The 16,685-nt window shown below is 36.5% G+C and overlaps 1 protein-coding gene and 1 long non-coding RNA gene across 2 annotated transcripts in view; one reads left to right on the top strand and one right to left on the bottom strand.

The window, feature by feature from the left end:
* Positions 1–15,825, bottom strand: part of LOC6642195 (CUGBP Elav-like family member 2) — an 83,683-nt gene extending 67,858 nt beyond the window's left edge. The window contains exon 1 of the mRNA XM_002065477.4: positions 14,848–15,825. Within this exon, the coding sequence (XP_002065513.2) occupies positions 14,848–15,674 (827 nt within the window). The 5' untranslated portion in view covers positions 15,675–15,825. The remainder of the gene's footprint in view (positions 1–14,847) is intronic.
* On the top strand, positions 5,953–6,496 carry LOC124460323. The gene is made up of 2 exons (XR_006954259.1): positions 5,953–6,059; positions 6,123–6,496. It is a non-coding gene; the product is annotated as an uncharacterized LOC124460323 (long non-coding RNA).
* Positions 15,826–16,685: the final 860 nt, after the last annotated feature.

Below are 16,685 nucleotides of genomic sequence, written 5' to 3'. Positions count from 1 at the left end.
GAAGGGGAAAACAAATGGTAAGAGAGACAAGTGGAATGACGCTTTGCTGATTGGCGAGAAGTTTGATTGACCGGCTGATTTGGTCGGTGGGTGGTCCGTGAAGTGAGTCAAGAGTAGCTCACTGACTGAATGACTAACTACTGTTTGAGGTCTACTTCTGCCATTGCAGACGAAAAACTAAGTTACACTTAGAGGAAAATTGTATTTACTTTAATTTTTGGGATAAAAAACTTATTCTTCCAATTTGTAGTTGGTGTTATCTCGCCAATACGAATGCGTATACATGACAAGAAATATCTGCTAATATCGATTTTATTAGTTTAAAGATTAGGAATTATTATTCAGAGTGAATTGAAAACAAATCTTAGTCAGTATTATTGATTCAATATCAATATCAATTGATTCAATATCATTTGAATATCGTTGGTTCGTACCAACGATACGATTAGATCGATTCATCAGAGAAAGATGTCAAAAAGGGCACCATAAACGATGTTCGAATGATCAAGGGCGCCTTAAGAACAATAAAAGGTTAAGAGTATTATAATAATCGATAAACAATATTATGTAAACTATTGCAATCAAAGTATCGAGGGCATCAACGATTAAAACTAGGAAATAGAAGTAAGGAAATTGTCCATTTTACTTACCTAATGAACCAGAAAGAAAGCGGCACATGAAAATAAAAAAGAAAATTTAATATTAGTTATGCTTTAAATTCTAAATAGATTACAAATAATTAATATTATGAGAATTTTTGTACAGTGTAGCGTTAGTTTTTAGTAGTTGGCATTTCCATTGCAATTTTTTTTTTCTATTTTTTTCGGCTAGACGGCAACATGTCAGCGGTCTCAGACACATCGTCTCAGCGCCGCCGTCGGCTTTGCCGTTTGCTGTCAACATTTAGTTTAGGCTAGGCAACAATTTTTGCTGGAATGCAATTTACGTTGAGTTGCCTCTTTGCAACTCTTTGTGTGTGTACGGGGCAGATACAGCTGCCTTTAAGTTGGGAAAAAGAAGGGAAACTTTGCTCTACTTGTTTGTTTGTCTATGTGTGTGTGTGTGTGTGTGTGTGTGTGTGTGCGAACCCATTCTCATCCTCCTCGCTTATGACTGAAAGCAGCAGGAGCCACTACTACTACCTACTGCTACCCAGTTATACTCTCTTGGCCACATTGTAAACGCATTTGGCCGGAAATGATATCGACTCCTGGGTTAAAGTGTGTTCATGTTGCAACTGAAGTTGTTGGCTTTGTTGCTGCCCATTGTAGTAGCCGTTGTTGTTGTTGTTGTTGCCGCTGTTGCTGTCGTGTCGTGTCGTGGTGTTGCATTTGCCGCTTCGTTGCACTGGCGATTGGCAACTACTACAGGCGGTGGCAGCGGCAATGGCGTCTGTTGCCTTCTTCCCTCTTTTGCTGATGTTGTTGTTGTTGCTGTTGTGTCTGGCTCTGTTTCTGCTTTGTCTTTAAGTGGCCAATGAGCATGGTCAGGATAACAGTACAAAACAGAACAGGACACGACAGCAAAAGCCTCTCATCTAGCCACTGGCAAAAAGGCTTTCAGGTTATTGTGCGTGCAAGTTGCTATTATTGTGTCTGTATCTTTTCCCCTTTTTTCTGAAGAAGCAGCTTTGTGCAATTGTCAGTTGATCAGCTTTTTTGAATGAGGCATAAAATGAAAGCATACTAAATTAGAGAGGAATAAACCACTATCAGACATGGCAGAGATTGGAAAATGTATTCATTGTTGCATTAAAGCCAAACTCTGAAGTAATCATCCAATAGAATATGAATTTTCTAAATGAATAATTGATAGATACATTTATTTGATAATCGATAATGATAACCAGAGTTCTATTAGCAAGTCCCTCTGAATACAGGCATAGATGGTAAATGTGTGCGTGTGAGATCGCTTTTAGACTTATTGCACATATCTTTCAACATTAATCTTTCTCCCACTCGTGGATGATGCCTTGACATTGATGGTGGTGACTTCCACACACGACTTTCACGTGTTCTCATTCCAAACTCTTTTCAATCCTTTTTCATAAATTAAAACGGCGCGTCAACGCCAAACACATGACGTTATCCTTCATCCACGAAAAGAGTTTGGAACCCAAAAAAGTATGCTATGGGAAAAAAGAACAATGCAGAAAACAATAAAACAAAAGCACAGACAATTGTGTCCTGGTACCCTCCCTCTTTCGTTTTTTTTCCCAGCTCCTGCTCTGTGTTCGTTATTACCTTGGAGATTAATTAATTGCGAAGCAAAAATATGCTACAAGTTCAACTTGGCTTGACTGGTTTGCTCTCCTCCCCCCATCTACTACCACTGGCCTCAGCGAAACGACCGTACAACTGACTGTCAAGTCATTTCCTAGGGGCTGACACTGAGGCGGTGGCGGCTCGTTGCCAGCATTTATGACTACACACACAAACAAAAAAGGCAACCGAACAACAAAATCCATGGTAATTTTCGGGCTGGCTTTTGTTTATGGCTTTTACTTGTTTTTGCTCCTGCTGCTTCTTTTTTTTTTATAAAGTGGAAAATTGCAGACAGCATTGTTTGTTATTTATTGCCATTTTGATATGAAAACCTTTTTTTTTATATACAAGAGTACAAAGTGTGGGTTAAAGGGGCAGACGCAGAGGGCACTAGAACTAATGCCAAGTTTCATCAATATCAAGTGGCTGAGAATGACAGGCAATTTGGCGTATAACATGAATATTTAATAAGACTAAATATGGAATAGGACCAGAAAGCCAATCAATAGTAATATACATTCTAAGTATTAGTATTCGCAGATTAAAAATATGAAGTAATGTATTCTAATATATAGGGCAAAGGTAATGGGTAACTGATCTTGGCACTAGTTGATTATAAGAGAATATAAATTATACACATTAATCAGATTTTAATTTAGAATCACACAACATTTTGTGGCCACAAATACAAACTCAATCAACCTTTTTAGGTAGAAAAAAATGAGAGGCTAAACATTCACCTTGTCAACCCCATTTTAGCATTGAAATCAATTTGACAAAAGCCACATAAATTTAAATAAATTGCGGCCACATAAATTTAGACATGGAAGAAAAAAAAGGACGAGGCGACTCTGATGATAAACCAAAAGGCAAATAAACTAACCAGGCGACGTCGGACGACTCAACTAACAAAACAAACACACACACAACACACAAAAAAAGGGGTAAAAACGAGAAACTAAAAACGTGGCAAGGAGCAGGAAATCGCTATGTAAACGAATAATATTCACTTGTAGGTTTATGGAGCGGGCAGATGGATAGAAGCGGAAGGTCCACCAACTAACGAAAATAGAAACAACAAATACAATTTAAGCTGGGAAAATCAAAATGAAGCATAAACAAACAAAACACAGAAGAGAGTCGAGCGAGCATAGCACAAAAAGCAAATGGAGCCAATAATAGAAAAACCAGAGGGCCGGGGCTAACTTTGACCGCGTCAAAGTTTGTATACCCTTGCAAGTTTTTTGTGTAAAAGGTATAATATTTGCGAAAGAACGGCTTAGGAAATAACGATCATATTGATCAAAGTCACTGTTCACCACCGATTGTTCCAATGGGAGCTATATGATATAGTCGCCCGATCTTAATCAAATTTAGCACAGTCATTAATAGTTATGCTAAACTGAGAAATATAAATTTTTATGACAATTGCTTCGAAAGTAACGAAGTAATTGACAAAAGTCACTGTTTTCGAAAGATCGTTCCTATGGCAGCTATATGATATAGACACCCGATCTTGATCAAATTTGGCACAGTCATTTATATGTGTAATTAACTCACTAATACTAAATTTCATGACAATAGCTCAGAAAACAACGAAGTTATTAAGAAAAGTCACAGTTCGTGACTTTGCCTTTTGTATGGGAGCTATATGATATAGTGATCCGATCCGGCTGAATCCGAGATATACAACGCCTGCAGTATATACAAGCCTACATGCAAAATTTCAGCTCTGTAGCTCTTACGGTCTAGGAGGAGTTTGCGTTGATCCAGACGGACGGACGGACGGACGGACATGGCTATTTGAACTCGTCTCGTCGTGCTGATCAAGAATATATATACTTTATATGGTCGGAGATGCTTCCTTCTATGCGTTGCACACTTCTGACCAAAATTAATATACCCTTTTTGCAAGGGTATAAAAATGTATAAGAAGATTGCCCGAAAGAGACAAGAAAAGGGGGGAACTGGCGGCGCGAGCTCGATTGGGTGGCAGGAAGAAGGTCGAACCCAAACAGGAAAGTGTATAAATGAAAAGAAATCGAAACCGATTGAGAGAGGGAGAGAAAACAGAAAACACAGGGATAAGCAAGGCGGCATAGCACCAAAAATCCCGAAACGTAACGAACCCAATGCCAGGGAGCCAGCATAAATGAATTCTAAGCAGGCGACGGCGGTGGGTTACAGTGGAGTAAAGCAAATAAATAGAGAACAATAATAATCACGAATTATTTAATACATCTGACTCAATTGTCCCTATAATAGTGTGGCTGCATATTGTTATTAACATTGACATAAAAAAGTGTGGCTGCATATTTTTGCAATATTATTAAGTAATTTTTCGACCCACTGTATTTCCTTGGGGAAATGTTTGGCCAGCCTCGAAGCTATGTCCTGGAAACCAACTGTCCCACCCGTCTGTCAGACAGTCGTCAAGCAGGAGCAAAAAAAAAGGGCTTTTCATAATATTTTTAGACATTTGACTTTTGATTGAGCGCATTACACGCGGCTCAGGGTGAAAGAAATCCCAGGGTTAGAGAAATGAAGTCCTCTCTTTCTCTTACTCCCTACCGGCTTACGTTACCAATTGAAGCAATTTATTTGGCCCGCATTTTCCTCGTTCTTTCTCGCTTCCACTTTCTATATTTCGCAGTGTTTTGTCTCTATGTATATCTGTGGCAACATTCAAATGGCAAACGGTTTTGGGTGTGCTATAAAATTAGATTGTCCTGGCTTATGCAAAAGATTTGCTAGCTGCTGGTTCCTGTAGATTGCCAAAGTATTTTATTGAAAATCTAAGTTAAAATATCTAAACGGCGGTGTTTTATTACCTGACAGCAGCACTGCCGCCGCCGCCGCCAACTTGAGGCATGTTTAGCAGCATGTTTTACATTACCAACTAACCCAAAGTAGAAAAAGGAGAATGAGATGCATAAAAGGGATGAGTGGCAAAGTGTTTTTTGCGGTTGCGGGCTAAAAATCTTCGGTTTCACACACAAACAGGTAAAAAAAAAGGTTATTGAGTTGTTTACTTTGATGCAGAGACATGATTAAAACAATCTCTACGAGAAAAAACAGCCGCTAAAGTGGGTTTATTACATAAAAAAAGAGTGACTCTACGAAGGGGACAAGTAAATTTGAAATTTATAATAGTTTGCTTTGTTCAATAAAGGATTCTTATTTTATTTTTCACTGAGGAAGAGGGCCTACGCTAGGTTTGGAAACTACTGTAGATGAAAGGAAAAGGGACCCCCACGTAAGTGTAATCTTTATCCTGACTAATCATTTTTCTAAGGGGATCCGAAGCATTCGGTTTGAGATTATTTCTAAGAACCATAACTAAGAATCCACCATGAATAGACAGGGTACCGTGGCCACTCCTCCTCCTCATGCGAAATAATCAATGATTGAAAAGTTCTCTTCATTTGATTGCCTTTTCTTGGTCTTGACTTAAAGAAATTAAATTTAATGCTTTTTGCTTGCCTTTGTCAAAAAGAAAATGACAAGCAGAACCCAAATTGAAGTAAAGTCAAAAGTAAAAGTGACAGTTGCGCTAATTTTCAACTTTTTGGCTGGGACAAAAGAAAGTAAATGCCAAGCAAAATAAAACGACCGGGGCTAACTTTTACCGTGTCGAAATTTGAATACCCTTGCAAGTAATTTAATCTTACTCTTCACATATCTACAGTTCTCAAAATACGGAAGAGGAAGGCTATATGAACTTGACTCGTAGGAGATGCTTCCCTCCATGCGTTGAACACTTCTGACCAAGAACAATACACCCTTTTTGCAAGAGTAACTCATTCAAAAAATATTTCAATAAAATGGAAACTAAATAATAATGTAAAATTTATCTAGAAAAAAAGTGACGTCCTGCAACCCGAGTAATTAGTGTATACCAAAACCAATTTATTTACCGATAAGCTAAATCGGTTAAGAGACATCTAATCCAGAACTTTCTTTTTAACAAAAGAACAAATTTCATTCGAAACGTTTCAATTACTTCCTTGTTCTAAATTCAATATAAAAGACCTTGTCTTTTCTTTGATTTTTACATTGAAGTATCAATATGAATTTTCTTCTATCTGGACTAGCTTTTGTACTGATCGCCGGCATGGCAAATGCTGAATGGACCCAACCTGTTTGTTGCACACGACCTATTCCGTGCCCCTACGTTGAAATTTGTGTGCGTCCACGTGGCGAATAAATGGATTCTAGAATAATGATGTAAAGTGAATTTGTTTAAAATTGGTCTATTAAAAGAAAGAACAGAGAGAAAAAAAACAGAACTACGGCGTTTGTGATCGTCGGGGTCATAGTTTGTAACTTTGCCGTTTGTATGGGTGCTATATGATATGGTGGTCAGATCCGGCTAAATCCGAGATGTACAGCCCGTGTAGTATAAATAGACTTGGCTATATGAACTCGACTTGTCGTCCTGATCAAGAATATACTTTATATGGTCGGAGACGCTCCCATCAATGCGTTAAACAAATATTATACACTTGTTGAGACGGAAATCATTCAAAGAAATTTGAAAAAAATAGAAGCTAACTAAGAATGTAAAATTTATGCAAGAAAAGTGGCATCATGTAAAACGAGTAATTAGTATACCTTGTAACGGTAACCGAAACCAATTGTATTGTTTTCTGAAAATGAATTCGTTAAGCTAAATCGGTTAAGAGCCACCCAAACCAGATCTTTCTTTTTAACAAACGTTTAATTGCGTGACAAATTTCATTCGAAACGTTTCATTTACTTCCTTGTTTAGAATTTAATATAAAAGACCTTGGCTTTTCTTTGATTTTTGCATTGAAGTTTCAATATGAATTTTCTTCTATCTGGACTAGCTTTTCTACTGATCGCCGGCATGGCAAATGCTGAATGGACCCAACCTGTTTGTTGCACAAGACCTATTCCGTGCCCCTACCCTGAAATTTGTATACGGCCAGCTGGCGAGTAAATGGATTCTACAACAAAGCTGCAATGTGAATTTGTTTTAAATTTGTCTATTAAAAGAAAGAACAGAAAAAAAGAACTACGGCATTTGTGACAGTCAGTATACCCTTTTTGCAAGGGTATAAAAACCCTGAAAAGGGGGCTTGACTTTAAAATTTTTGTTCTGCCTTGTGTATATATTTATATATTTCTTCGTCAACACATAACTCTGGCATCTCAACGTCGGCAGGACTGTCGTTCATCAGGTCCTTGCTTTCGTTCGTTCGTTGCGCTGACTGACTTCCTTCCGCTTAGCTCATTAAACACACACACAAAAAAGCACCGCGTCATTCCCCTGTCGTCTGGTCCTGTCTCAGACATAACTTTGTGAGCAGCGACAGAAAAAAGTCTGTCTCAGAGACTTTGGCAGGTTTTTTTTTTCTCAACAAACGAAATGTGAAATGTGTTTTCTTTTTCCTGCTTCGAGGATTTTTTCGTCATAATGGCCGCGTTGAAGGCACCCGGGGGACAACGTCCCGCCCCTTGTACCCGTCTCCTGTATATGTTCCCATCCACATTCATGCATCCCCCTGCAGCCCCATTTTTGATATTTATTTGCCGTGTTTATGGTCTGCCTACCCTCCCCACCCACCCGCGCGTTCTCTTAGCCGCCTGTGCATAATTTTATTTGTTTGCTTAAAAAAGAATTAAAAGAGGTTTTTTCATTTTATTATTATTTTTTGTTTCGTTTGGAGTTTTTCTTCATCTTCTTTCAAGGCAACAACTGTGTTTTTTTCTTTTTGAGAGAGAGGGAGGATTTTTTAATGCGCTAAATCGCTTTTATGGGAGTTGCGGTGGCGGCAATACGAACAGAGAGAAAGAGAGAGATGTAAAGTGAGGGGAGGGGAGGGTGCCCTGGTAGGCCCCACAGAGGCAACATTTTGGCAATTGTTGACATTAACATTTCTGGTTGTAATTCGACGAGTTGTTTTGTGGCATATAAAAAGAGCAATATGTATCTGTGTGTGTGGTTGTGTTGTGTGTGTGTGTGTGTGTGCTTGGTTCCATAAAGTAATCGTCGTGAAATCTGCTTGAAAGAAACTTTTTGTTTTTACTTGAGCAATTTTAATGACTTATCCAAACCATTTTTTTGGTTCACTTAAGTTTTTTGCCTACGTATACGACGTAAGAGTATCACGTGAGGGCCATTTTGAGTGTTATCTAAAGTAAAATCGTTCTACTTTTATCAAACTAAGGCAATTTTGTATATTTGGACTTCAAAGACTAAATCACAATGGTTTTTTTGTCTTTTCAAAACCTTATACTCGCTTCATTTTAGTTTTTCAATACTGAAATATAGACATTAATAAATGTACATCAATTAATAATAAATTGTGTAATACAATGAGTAACACCGATGTTGAATTTTATTTTCTATTTACTAGAAACATTAACCTAACTAATTTATCCGAAGTTTTTTTAGAATAAGAATTTAAATCCGTCAAAAAAAGTTTTGCTTATTGTTAGACTGAAGACTTTGAACATTGTTGGTTTCTAAATAATTTCTACAAGATACTCAAACATAATGGATTTGTTAATTTTATTTTAACCATTAACCAAAACTCCCCTTCAAAATAAATACATTTGTTAATTTATGACTCTAGATTCAATGGCCTAAAAAAAGCTCACCAAATTAACCTATTTATTATTTCATTTCTATTTATTTTAAGTTTCTCACTCTTAAATTGATCCATTAAAACATATTTATATTCCATATTCAAAGCATTTTTCCATTCCATTTGAACTTTTAAATACTTTTTATTTAGTTTTAAATTAAGCATAGCAATTTTCCTGTTGACTAATTTTAGTGAAGCAACAACACAACATAAAACAACATGGGGCAATAGCAAAATGTTTGGCCACATAAACTAAATTATGCACTCGTCGTTGGTCAAACAAAAATTTTCTCCCTCATAAAAAAAAGAAATAACAATTTATAATATTCTGCACGAAATTTATGCCCATAAAAATTTGTTGATTAGAAAATACCGAAGCACACACACAAACATAAAATTGCATAAATATATGGCAATTAAATTTTAATGAGTGGCAATCGAATAAACAAATAACAAAAATTCAAAACTTTACCCTCTGCACATGGACACAGCCCATTCTTTTGCCATCTCGTTAGAGGGGCTTGGGCTTTTTGTGTGTTCATTTTTTTATTATATATATTATTTTATTTTTTATTATTTCAACCAAGTGCGGTCTCAGCTCGTTAACTGCACAAACAACATGTCAGCACTTTTTATTTCACCAATGTGAAAGAGAATCGGTTCAGGGTTCGCTTCACTTTTTATTTTATTATTTGGTCTGGCCATCATTACTCAAGTGTCCTTACAAAAACCAAAGGGCCGGCCCACGGGTCTGTGCTATAACAAAGTCTATACACTCTTTTTCCAGTATTTCAGTTACCATTTATTAAGACTCGACAATTATAAATCGTAATTTTTCATTAGAGAGATATACTTTCTACTAAAATTTGTGAATATTTTGAACGAGTAAATGGTTAATCAAGTTTTTAAAACTCTTTCTAATTGATATATACTCCCGGATATGGAAGAGTATATCAACTGAAAATGAAATGCTCTCTACACACTAGGTCGCCATTTCACTTGCTTTCTCCCATAAAAACATATGGGAATAAAGTCAAATAAACCGCAGAACTGCAGTTAAAGGTTTGAGTTGAGGTACCGACCAAAAGTATTAATCACAGTAGTCGAAAAGGACCCTTCTTTGTTTGGCGTCTGCAAACTTTTCTTACAACATATCGATAAAGCATTCAGGCGAGAAAAAAAATTACTATATGTAAACCAAAATTGAAAAGTGCTACTCTGTTATACCCTGTTAATGGAGGCGATCACAAATAGCCGCGAATAAATCAGTGGTTAAAAATATCAAAGGCTTAAGCTTAAAATGCAGATAAGGACGAGAAAGATCGTCGAATTTAATACAAAAGTGTTCCAGTTTATAAGTAAACCAACATTTATTGCTAGGCAGATAGGCAAACCGCCTACCATAACTCTTCTTTTTGTTTGGCTAGAGGGTATAAAACGCAGCCCTAACGTGTTTAGTTGCTGTGGTCAAATAAAAATGTTAGCGAACAGTTGGCCACAGTTTTTTATATATTCTTGTTTTTTATTTTTAGTTAGTTTTGGGTAAATAACATAAAAAATACATATATATTTGTATATGTATATGGTTAAAAAAGGATGAAGAGAAGCATGTGAAAAGTGAAAGCATTAATAAAATAAGCCACCCTGGCGCCATTTGCTATGCTATAGTTTTTCCTATTTCTATTTCTGGGTTTTTTTTTTCGAGCGCCTCGAAAATTGCGGTTAGTTTTCATCTTTCTCCTTTAGTTTTGTATCCTTTTTACATCTATTCAGTTATATTTTTTGTTTTGTGTGTGTGTGTTCTTGTAACTGCGTTGCGGTCTTCGACTCTCGACTTGACTCTTAACTCCTTTCCTCATCTCTTCTTTTTGGACAAAACAAAAGCTGCAAAGCTAGTCCCTAACTCCAGGCACCTCTCGTGCTGTTTTCCCAAATCCTCCCCGCTCTCTCACCATAACAAACCACCTTCACCACTTTCAACAAGCTGTTGGCTGTTCGCTCCCTCTATCATCAGAGTGTGTGTGTGTGTGTGTGTGAGTCTGGTCGCCGCTTCTTGGTTCATTGATTTTGGTGTGGAAATGAACTTTGCTAGTTTTTTTTTATTTTTTATTTTTCCTGGTTGGTTTCTGTGGCAGAAAGTTTTCTTTTTTCTCTACTTGTTTTTCGTGGGTTTTCCCTAGATTTTCGGCACTTTGTAAGCATTATTTGTTTTCGCTTTTATTTATGTGCTGTGGTTCGTTTTGTTTAGCATGCAATTTTTGTGAAGTAACTTGAAAATAAATTAAAGTTACACACAACGAAAAATGGAAAAATAGAAATGGTATTTTCCAGCTGAAAATCAACTAAGATGCTAAGAAGATAACGCTTATAAATTGTGGCCAAAGATTTCCCAATGATTGGCTGAACAAAGCAGAAAAGTTTTTTTAGTTTTATCAAAATCTCGATAGCGAAAATTATGTGAATGGGAGATGAGTTCATTATGAAACATTGATACTCTTATATTATGAAATTTTATAAGTGAAATATTATTATCTCATCTCATTTTCTCTTCTCTTATACGAAAACGTCTCTCCTTTTAACAAAATGTTCCAAGCTTTTCAAAAACCTTTCTAAACCATGCTAAGCAAAGTAAAGTTAGCATACTTTACAGCGTATTCAAATGTAAAATTTAAAGGAACAAAAAAGGATCCAGTATATACAATTTTTCGTTGACTAAAAATGCATGCAATTTAAATGCAACAATTTTTTCTGCATTTTCTTTAACTATTTAAATAATAATATTTGCAAATGGGTAAAACAAAAAAAGGCAACTCTTATGCAGCAAATGTAGATCACACAAACACACACACACACACATGGGTGTTGTGTGAGAATTTCATAAAACAATAAAGGTGAAAAAACACACACACACATATACACAGTAGTCAAGAGGAGCGTAGAGGGCATTTTCGATTTCACTCGCGTGGTTCTCTCTGTTATCCTTGACTGAGCTCTCAGCCTGCAGCTAAATTAGCTTTACTGCTGAGAGCTTTTCATGGGTCACAGGACGAACAAAACAACAGGCAGGCATTCAAAAGAGGTTTTTTCTCATTTTTTTCTTGTTTTGTTTCCTTTTTTTTTGCATGTCAGCCTACACACACACACACACACATACAAAACACACACAATTGAAATGAAACAGACGCAAGACAGAATGCTGCAACTTGGCTGGCATATAAATAGAACACAAGAGTGTGGGCCAAATGCATAAGTAATGCATGACTCGCATTGCTGCAGGATTCGTAGGCTTCCGCTTGTGGATAGCAAAAGATCTTAAATCACAGTCCTGTTTCTTATAATAAATTTCAGATGTTGCAGAAAGTTACTCTTCTTATGGAATTTATTGAGTTCAATGCACCTTTTCGTCAACTTCATTCTTAATTTTACGGACAGTCAAGCTCGGCATTCTTTTTGAGCTCTTTCGACTTTTCAAAGTCAAATTGTATATGGCTGAAACTTCAGAATTTACCGCTCTTAAGTTGTAACTTGCAAGAGATTTTAAGATCATTTTTAACTTTCCGTTATAATCAATAATTTGGATAATACTCTCCATGGTCTCACACTATGGGGATGGGAAAACCTTTGCTCTATGTAAGAATCAACTAAGCTTTCGTCCTTCAGTTCAATGTTTTTTGTTCCGCATCTTGTTCTTGTGCACTCACGCATTCCATTGTCAGTGCACACAAAAGCCATGTACGAGGGCATGCATAGAAACACACAGTGAGTGCAAGAAATATGCAAACATATTTGCTTACTTGTGGGTGTCGTAGCTCTCTCTCTTTCCACTTAAACAAATGAAACATCACCTTCTCCTTCTTTTCCCACCCCATTATTGTGTTACTCCTTCACTTTCTCTAGTTTATCTACATGCAATTCTCTCATTTCTTTCAGTTGAAACAATGTTAAGCTAATTGCCTTAACACACGACGCGTTTTAAAGTCAATGAACGATTTTAAATACGTTTTTTTTCTGTTTTGCAAAATTTATTCAGGCACGCAAATGTCAAAGCCAACGAGGAACATAAAAAATAAAAATGTCATAACACAAAAAAAATAAAATACCTACTAAAAATAAATGTTCATGAATTGTTTGGTTTTCCACATAAACCATAAATTATAAGAAACAGTAGAGGGGGGCAAAGTGCCATAGAAGGACAAGAGAAGGGAGAGAACTATATTTGCATGTGTGTGAGTGAGTGGCAAAGGGAGGAAGGAGAACATGAAAAACAATATGTCAAATGTTATACATTAAATTAGTTAAGACCTCCTCACAAGCTTCTACTACTACTACTACACACACAAGGAGTAAAAAAGGGCTCCTAAAATATGTATAATAAAGTTGCCTGTCGCCTTCAAGGAGTGTTCTGCCTTTCACTCTCTTCTCTATCTCTGTCTATGTGGTCGTTTGAGTGTGTGCGTGTCAAGCTCTCTTTCTTTGGATTTGCCCAGCAGCAATTTGTCACTTGTATTTCTATCACAAAAAAAGACAAAAAAACAACAAAACCTAAGAGAAAGAAAAACCAAGTACAAATGTTTTGTGGGTTTTTCTTTTTTTGGTGTTGCCTGCTTTGAGGCGTCGCAGCTTGCGTGTTTATGTGATTTTTTGGCGTGTTTACATACCAGACACATTACATGACACACAAACATCACACACTAACACACACATAAGAAAACAGACAATTGAGACACTTTTTGGGTTAAGGATATTCATATAAGAGAAAACGGATTTAATATTCCAACATCATTCAATCTTTGAAATGCATTTTCACATATTTTGATTAAGAACTTTCGTTTACACTAGCTAACAGAGGTTTTCACATTGAACAATATCGTCTACATATACATACATATATAGGTATTAATATATAAACTATACTTTAATTTCCACTTAACAATCTAGAAGCAAACGAATGGAAAACGAAATAAAGCAAAAACTACACATCCTTCAGAATATTTAAAATTGTTAACGACAATTTTCCATTTACTCGGAGATATATAATGCAAGATAGATATCATATATATAGTATTTTGCGAGTTTTATTGCAACTTTTGTAGTTGCACAGTGTTATTTTATTTGCGTGACTTTTTTGAGACCATTTTTCATTCGTATGTTCGATGCACTTATGTCACTCATTATATAAATTTTCCTTGCTGGTTTTTAATGCATTTTCACTGTTTGATTCACCTGACATCATACGGTGAACTCTTTTTCTCCATCGACATTCGTTTTTCTACCCCTTCTCCCCCTCTTTCCCTATGATTTTTTTTTTTTTGCTTTTAATGTTGATTTTAGTTAATGAATTAAGTTTGTTTTTTAAGCAATTTTTTCTCCCATGTTTGTGAAAATTCATGCAAACAACAGTCTCCACATGTATACGCTCATGTAATGAAACAGATATTGATGAAAAATGTAAATGTTGTGCAATTAATATTAATACAAAATGTCTGCATTTATTAATCATCATTTTAGGGGTGACGAAATTGTAATCAAATTTTTTAATTTTATAAGCTATTAAAACAATTTTTCTAGGAGACTAATCATAGGAAATAATTTTCATCTTTCACGATTTATTTCCAGCGGGTTTCATCTAGTTGATAGAAAAACTATCGGCAAAACATGTTTGTAAAAGGATATACAGCTTAAAAGAATGCTCACAAAGCAATAACCTATCAAAAAGACAAGGCATAATATTTGTTGGGGTCTTTATTTTGATGTTTAGTAAGGAAAGCTGTATATGCAGTAACTCAGTAACTAACAAATGGACTATATGCTTTCAAACAATCACATTTAAGGCAGAGTGTACATATATTGAAAGTGACAAAAATGAATGTGGCATACTTTTTGGGATGCTAAATTGAATGGCTGTTGATGGAAGTGCGTTTGTGTGCTTGTGTGTGTGTGTGTGGACACTGTATGGGATCATAACTCACCTATCCTTCAGACAAATTTTGTACTCTTGCTGTGAGTCATAATCGCTGCTATCATTATAGTTACGCTCCCGTTCCCTTTCTCTTTCGCGCTCTCGCTCACACTGATATTCCTGCATATTGGCAAATTGTTTGTGGAATAATTCCGGACTGGATTGCAGCAGCTCGTGATGATCATGGAGGGCAGCCAAGCTAGGTAATTGATGATGATATGGCGACTGCAGTTGAGGCGAGGCGGGCCGAGGACGTTGATAGGGATGATGATGATGCAGATGATGGCTGGTTGTCAAATTATTATTATTATTATTGTTATGACGACTCAAATTATGACGACTTGTCGTCTTGAGTTTTGTATGCGTCGCTCCTGTGCTAAGTTGATTCAGATTGTTATGGCCATTTAATTGGGTGGTTACCAACTGTTTGCTGGTGGTATTCATATTGATTTTGGTATCCACTACCTCGGCCAGACCGAATTCAAGTTCAGCCTGAGCCTGCTGTTCGTAAGTCTGTTGGGCTTGTTGCAATCTTTCCCTTTCATTTCGCGGTGAATTGGCCAATTGTTCGGCTGGTGGTTCGATTTCCACTGCTGAATAATCATAATCCAAACGATGGAGATGATGGTGATGATGCAGATGATGATGATGATGCGGAAGATGATTTTGTGTGGATTTCTGTCCAACTGCCGCTGTGGCTGCTCCGCCAGCACCACCACCAACAATTAAGCCACCAGCACCATTTGTGGTTGGAGTACTTGTGGCCGTCACCGCTCCGGTTCCTGGTGTGGCCGCTGTGGCTATTTTACCGGCCAACGCATCCAAAGAACTGAGCATTGTGCCGGTCCTTGTCTTCCGAGTATCTGCTGCTGATGCTCCTCCTCGTCTGCTTCTTAGCACTTGGGATGTAAATATTTCATAGGCATACAGCAGCTGATTTTATTCTCTTTTTTGATCACTATTAAAAATTTGTCTCCTTATTGTTTTTTTTTTGCTTATTTGCCTGTTTCTGTCTGTTTTGTTTCTTGTTCTTTTTTTTTTTCTTTAATTTAATTGCTTTTTACTTGCCTGAAGGAAGAGTTGAAGGGGAGGCGAAATTGCATTGGATTAGTATAAAGAGAATAATGATGAAACATTCTTTAATTTTTTTGGTTTAGTATTTGAAACGAAAAACGCAGAAAAAACAAAACAAATCGAAATTATAAACAACCTTGAGACAATGCTATCTCTCCCTTCATTCCCTTTATATGTATGTATATATATCTCACTCTTTTGTTCATTTTATTCAACTGTGTGTGTGTGTGAGTGTGTTTAGGTTGAGGCTACATTTCACTCTTGTGCCTGAGAGAGCCTTCAGCACAAAAGCAAGTACACACACTCCATCCACATACATACAACACACACACAGAAGCAGAAAGAGAGCTGCATTCAACTTATTCGAGTGTGTGTGTGTGGAAGTGAGTGAGTCTGTGTGTGGTTGTAAAATGCAAACACTTGAGCTCTCTAGTAGATGGGCTAGCTTTTGTCACATTGCGGATGTTGATTCTTTCATTGTTGGTCCAAGGAGTGTGTCCGTCCATTCCACACCTACTCTACCCTACCCCTCCTTATACCCTATGTGTGTGTGTGTCCACTTTGTGGCCAAAAAGTATGGTTGGAATGGTTTTTCTTCAACAAAAAAGCAACAATCCAATTTCAAAACATATTAACCCATTTAATTATCAAAAAATATAACAAAAGGCGATAAAATGCTTTATAATAAATATCAAGAAATAAATTGGATAATTGCTTAAATTATAATAAACAATATCTATGAAAATTGCTTTATAATATATTTAATAATTTATT

The sequence above is a fragment of the Drosophila willistoni genome (assembly GCF_018902025.1).
Source record: "Drosophila willistoni isolate 14030-0811.24 chromosome 2R unlocalized genomic scaffold, UCI_dwil_1.1 Seg167, whole genome shotgun sequence".
Taxonomy (NCBI): domain Eukaryota; kingdom Metazoa; phylum Arthropoda; class Insecta; order Diptera; family Drosophilidae; genus Drosophila; species Drosophila willistoni.
This window is presented reverse-complemented; position numbering and strand designations above follow the sequence as displayed.